A 6,000-nucleotide genomic window follows, 5' to 3' on the forward strand; every position below is an offset into this window, starting at 1 on the left:
CTATGGAATGGGATGAATGAATCGACACTCTGGACACTCGATTGGACTCTCTAAACTTACTCAATAATCCAAATGACATCTTTTCAAATGTTTACATAAAAGTCTTAAAATTTATCAGAAGAAAAAAGATGAGATCCTCATAGTTTACGTTAGATCTTAACATCTACCGCTAGGTCTAAAGATTCATCCAGTCCTGTCTAACATTAATAACCATTTCTAATTTTCCCTGTTTCCTTCAGAACCTGGTGATGTTATTGAGTGCGGTGGTGGACTGGTTAATACCCGATATACCAAAGGACATAAGTGAACAAATCAAAAGAGAGAAGAGTATGATCGTCAATGTGTTCCTGAAAGAAGAACATAAAAAGCTCCAGCTCATAGAAAACTTTATCCTGCACGACAAACAACGTGGCAAGACGGAAAACAAGGGCCGACGGAGCCGAGCAGCCAGCTTTTGCCAGTTCAGTCGAAGCCATCGTGGCAGCTTTACGTCGTTCAGCTCACACCACACGGACGTGTGACCTCGTTGCCCCGAGTAGACATGTCACACAAGTAAAAAAAATAAAGAATCTAAATGCTTGTACGATTAAAGCTTAAGACGTTGAAATTGGAGATGGAAGAACATGTGGAATGGAGGAGTAAGGGGTGAAGGAGAAAACAACCCTTACATTTCTCGTAAACGTCTCCAAACGATCTTAAGCAGGCTTTGTAATTTTTAAGGAACCGTCTGGTGCAACATACGGCGCAGACATGCTTAAGCACAACGGAGCACTATAGATCTCCAGCAGCTCGTTTACTGTAATGTGTGTGGCTACCACAGAGCTGAATACAATGCATGGAGTAGGGAGCAAAGCAAGACCACATTTTTTTAATTTTTAAACCCTAGGCCTAGCCGAGCTCATTAGCTTTTTCTTTTAATGAGCGGACTTCTTTAAATTGCGTGAGACCGCTTCCTATATGTTGCACGTTAACGACAATCTTGCTGCAGTGCTTTTTTAAAGATGATATGATGTAAGCGTTTCCGTACTCGACTCGAGTCGCACACTACTAACTAGACGCCGCAATTAGAGGCCTAGCTTTATGTAAATAAAATAATACTAAATCTGCAACTTTAAGAAGAAAAAAAAAGCTGCTGTCCAATGAAAAAAGGGAATGTATAGCTTTAAATATATCATGTTCAGTAAATTATGCAGATGTGGACACGGGAGGTATACCGGGCATGACGACGTATTTCCGTTGGCTGCTCTTTTGCAAATGTATAGTGAGAAACAACAACAAAGAATATATATATATACATATATCACAACCTCAGGGCTTATTTTATATAGTTTGTTCTTAAAGGTTATAATGAAATCAAATACACTTTTGATATCAGAGCAAAGCAAAAAAAAAGAAAAATTATTTAATCAAATCCAATCGTAAATTGTAAACCGAATTTCACAGGTTTCTGGGATCAATAAAATGAACGATGTATGATCAGAGATGGTAATAAACTATTTTTTTCTGGAGCTGCTGTTTATGATTTTTTTTAATTCAAAGTAGTTAACAAAATTAAAATGCAGACTTTTTTTTCCTATGCACAGCTCCACTTGCATCCGAAGGTCACATCTGGTATTGCAGCTCAGTCACACAAATACCTATTGGGCTCAGATGCAATGCCAAAAAAAGGACTGAGCTAAATTTCTGCGGTTACTCTATGTGACTACAAATTGTCAAATCCTGACAGTTTGCATTGTGCACACTAAATTGCTAAATCGAGTGGGTGGTAATATGACTGTCGATAGTGATTTGCATATTGGCGATTACATGCTATCACGTTTCTCGTCCATTTCTCTCAACAAAACATACTGGTAAGTGGTAACCACTTGCCGAATAGATTCTCATCCACTTTTCTCAATGGAACATACGGTACTTGCAGTCAATGTTCTATTCCAAGAAGCGGATGAGAATCTTTTCGACACGTGACCTCCAGTAAGTTCTAAGAGTCGAAAGCTGATGAGAATCTAGTTGGGACATGATTGCCAGTATGTTTTATTGAGAGAAGCAAATGAAAATCTAGTTTGGTAATTGACAGGTAGTATGTCCTTTTGAAAAAAGCGGATGAGAATCTAGTTGTGATGTGACCTCCAGTATGTTCTATTGAGGAAAGCGGATGAGAATCTAGTTGTGATGTGACCTCCAGAATGTTCTATTGCGAAAAGCGGATGAGAATCTAGATGTGATGTGACCTCCAGTAAGTTCTATTGAGGAAAGCGGATGAGAATCTAGTTGGGACATGATTGCCAGTATGTTTTATTGAGAGAAGCAAATGAGAATCTAGTTTGGTAATTGACAGGTAGTATGTCCTTTTGAGAAAAGCGGATGAGAATCTAGTTGTGATGTGACCTCCAGTATGTTCTATTGGGAAAAGCAGGTGAGAATCTGGTTGAGAGATATCACCGCTATCATTTCTATTGAAAGAAGCACATGAGAATCTAATTGAGTTTTGACTGCTAGTATGTTCAATAGAGAAAAGTGGATGAATATCTAGTTGAGATATGACCGCCAGTTTGTTCAAAAGTGAAAAGTGGATGAGTATCTAATTGGGACATGACCACCATTATGTTCTAAAGTGAAAAGTGGATGAGTATCTAGCTGGGATATGACCACCATTATGTTCTAAAGTGAAAAGTAGATGAGTATCTAGTTGGGACATGACCACCAGTATGTTTGAAATTGAAAGGTGGATGAGTATCTAGATGGGACATGACCACCAGTATGTTTGAAAGTGAAAAGTGGATGAGTATCTAGTTGGGACATGACCACCAATATGTTCGAAAGCGAAAAGTGGATGAGTATTTAATTTTGACACGACCACCAGTATGACACGACCACCAGTATGTTCGAAAGTGAAAAGCGGATGAGAATCTAGTTGAGAGACATGACCACTAGTATATTCTAAAGTGAAAAGTGGTGAGGATCTAGTTTGGATATGACCACCAGTATGCTCGAAACTGAAAAGTGGATGAGTATCTAGTTGGGACATGACCACCAGTATGTTTGAAATTGAAAAGTGGATGAGTATCTAGATGGGACATGACCACCAGTATGTTTGAAAGTGAAAAGTGGATGAGTATCTAATTGGACACGAGTCAACCACCATTATGTTCTAAAATGAAAAGTGTGTAAGTATCTAGTTGAGACATGACCACCAGTATGTTTGAAAGTGAAAAGTGGATGAGTATCTAGTTGGGACAAGACCACCAGTATGTTCGAAAGCGAAAAGTGGATGAGAATCTAGTTGAGAGACATGACCACCAGTATATTCTAAAGTGAAAAGTAGATGAGGATCTAGTTGGGATATGACCACCAGTATGTTCTGAAGTGAAGAGCGGATGAGAATCTTGTTGTCTTGTTGAGACATGACCACCAGTATGTTCTAAAGTGAAAATTGGATGAGGATCTAGTTGGGACATGACCACCATTATGTTCTAAAATGAAAAGTGTATGAGTATTTAGTTGAGACTTGGCCACCAGTGTGTTCAAAAGTGAAAAGTGGATGAGTATCTATTTGGGACACGACCACCAGTATGTTCTAAAGTGAAAACTGGATGAGAATCTAGTTCAGGGGTGTCAAACTGCATTCCTCGAGGGCTGCAAACCATGCGTGTTTTCAAGATTTCCTTAGCATTGCACAAGGTGCTGCATCATTATGTGTGTAGGTGATTAAATTATCACCTGTGCAGTACAAGGAAATCCTGAAAACATGACCTGTTTGCAGCCCTCGAGGAATGCAGTTTGACACCCCTGATCTAGTTGGAATATGACCACCAGTATGTTCTATTGAGAAAGGCAGATGAGAATCTAGTCAATATGTGCCCACCAGTCTGGTCTTTTAAAAGAAGCAGATGAGAATCCAATGGGAAGAAGACCACCATATTTTTTACTAGCAGATGCAGATGAGAGTATAGTAGGGATGTGACCAGTACTATGTTCTATTGAGAAAAGCGAATGAGAATCAAGTTGAGACGTGACCTCCAGTATGTTCTATTGAAGGAAGCAGAAGAGAATCTAGTCAGGTGGTGACCACTAGTATGTTCTATAGAGAAAAGGGAATGAGTATCTAATTGAGACCTGACCGCCAGTATGTTCTAAAGTAAAAATAATAAGAATCTAGTTGGAATGTGACCAACAGTATGTTCTATTGAGAAAAGCGGATGAGAATCTAGTCAGCATGTGACCGCAAGTATGTTCTATTGAGAAAATGGGATGAGAATCACTAATGTCCACCAGTATGTTCTTTTGAAAGAGGCGGATGAGAATCCAATCAGCACAAGACCACCATATGTTTTGCTAACAGAAGGGGAAGAGAATCTAGTTGGGACGTGACTGCCAGTATGTTCTGTTGAAGGAAGCAGATGAGAATCTAGTTGGGAGATGACTTCTTCTAATAAGAGAAGTGGATGAGAATCTAGTTGGAGTGTGACATCTAGTATGTTCTATTGAGAGAAGAGGATGAGAATGTACAGTATGTAGTTGGGAGTATATTCTATTGAGATATATGGATGAGAATCTAGTTGGGAGAATCTGTGCAGCCTGATATGTCACTCCCAACTGCCCCCAACTCTATGGTAAATTGGATAGTTGGAAAAAAGTACAGATGGCCTTTCACTTTCAATAATTTGGACTAATGCTCAGTTGGTTGAGAACATTTAATCTTGTCCTTCCCATACACATACATGCTCATTTTACTATGTATGTGTTTTCATAAGGAGAGGATAAAAAGCTGCTGCCAGGCTCTTCTCCATCCTGTGAGAACAAATGATTGGACATATTGAAAATTGGCATGCCCAAACCTACTTTCCTGAACATCATGTGAAGAGAGATGGCACACCACTAATCTCCTGATATAGTTGGCAGGTACTGCCGAAATGATCATGTTCATAAAACTTTTCTCTTACATGTTGAGGTGCCTTTAATTATATCTAAAGAGGCAGACAGTAAGCTGATCACAAAGTGTCTACCTACGATCAGTGGTAATCTGCTGGGAAACTTGGCAAATAAGTGATTTGTTTCTCTGCAGTGCCCCCACAGGGAATATAAGGCATTACACTGTACCCATTCAAGTCAATGTGTTTTCAGTGTTGCGCAATATAGGATAGGTCCTCCGGAGCAATACCACTTTCAATATTCAGAACAGGGCTTAAATTTTGCTAAACCAGACAACCCCTTTAATGATATTAATACAATACAGTATAAAATTATTATTATTTTTATGGTTTTCATTTTCAATATCTCAAGAGAGAATCTAGAAAACCTGATATGGACAGTAACACCGTGGGCTCCAATGTGATTTACGACCGTCATCTGTAGGTTCAATAAAAGTTTTCCATTTATGGAAAATTAACGTCTGATACCGAGGAGAACCTAATAAAGATGCAGTGATTCCAGAGATGGTTACGCAAACTACTTTACCATCGTAGAGATAAATGTTATGTATGCGGCTTGGGCAAGAGAGAAACTTTTACAATACGAATGCCATTTCTGAAAGGTATTTAACACCAGTCCCAACGGAACATGAAAACATCAACTGGAATTCCCCTTTGCAGCTGCGGCTCGAATTGACCCCTAGGGCTCTGGCATGTGCTGTAGACCAGCCAAAAGTGTAATATGTGCTGGCATGGTTTGTGGGAGGTTAGTCAAGTGTCCAAGGTCAAACCCTTGCCTTATCCTCCAGGAGGTCCAATAAATTTCACCAGGCGTGTAGCTGCTCACATATCATGTGGTTAGACGAGAGAGAGAATCTGTGTAGGTGCTCAGAAAAAAAGAACAAAGACAAAACTGATCATTCAAACAAAACTTTGCACCTTGGTCATTTTATGTTGATGCCTTCGTAAAAAAAAAATTAGTCTTTTGTAGTCTTTATCATTGTCAGTAGAGTTGGTGCGAATCGATTCACAAAATCTGGTTCTATCAGTAATCTGTGGTTTCTGGACTCAAAACTGTCTCCTACCTAAAGGT

The 6,000-nt window shown here is 39.3% G+C and overlaps 1 protein-coding gene across 2 annotated transcripts in view; it reads left to right on the forward strand.

Moving 5' to 3' along the window:
• The window catches only part of ANO2 (anoctamin 2), a 257,292-nt gene extending 255,784 nt beyond the window's left edge, over positions 1-1,508 (forward strand). For both annotated transcript variants that reach the window (XM_069763409.1, XM_069763410.1), the window contains one exon: positions 240-1,508. In XM_069763409.1, coding sequence (XP_069619510.1) covers positions 240-521 — 282 coding nt within the window. In that variant the 3' untranslated portion in view covers positions 522-1,508. The remainder of the gene's footprint in view (positions 1-239) is intronic.
• The last annotated feature ends 4,492 nt before the right edge of the window (positions 1,509-6,000 follow it).

The sequence above is a fragment of the Ranitomeya imitator genome, chromosome 4 (assembly GCF_032444005.1).
Source record: "Ranitomeya imitator isolate aRanImi1 chromosome 4, aRanImi1.pri, whole genome shotgun sequence".
NCBI classification, from domain to species: Eukaryota; Metazoa; Chordata; class Amphibia; order Anura; family Dendrobatidae; genus Ranitomeya; species Ranitomeya imitator.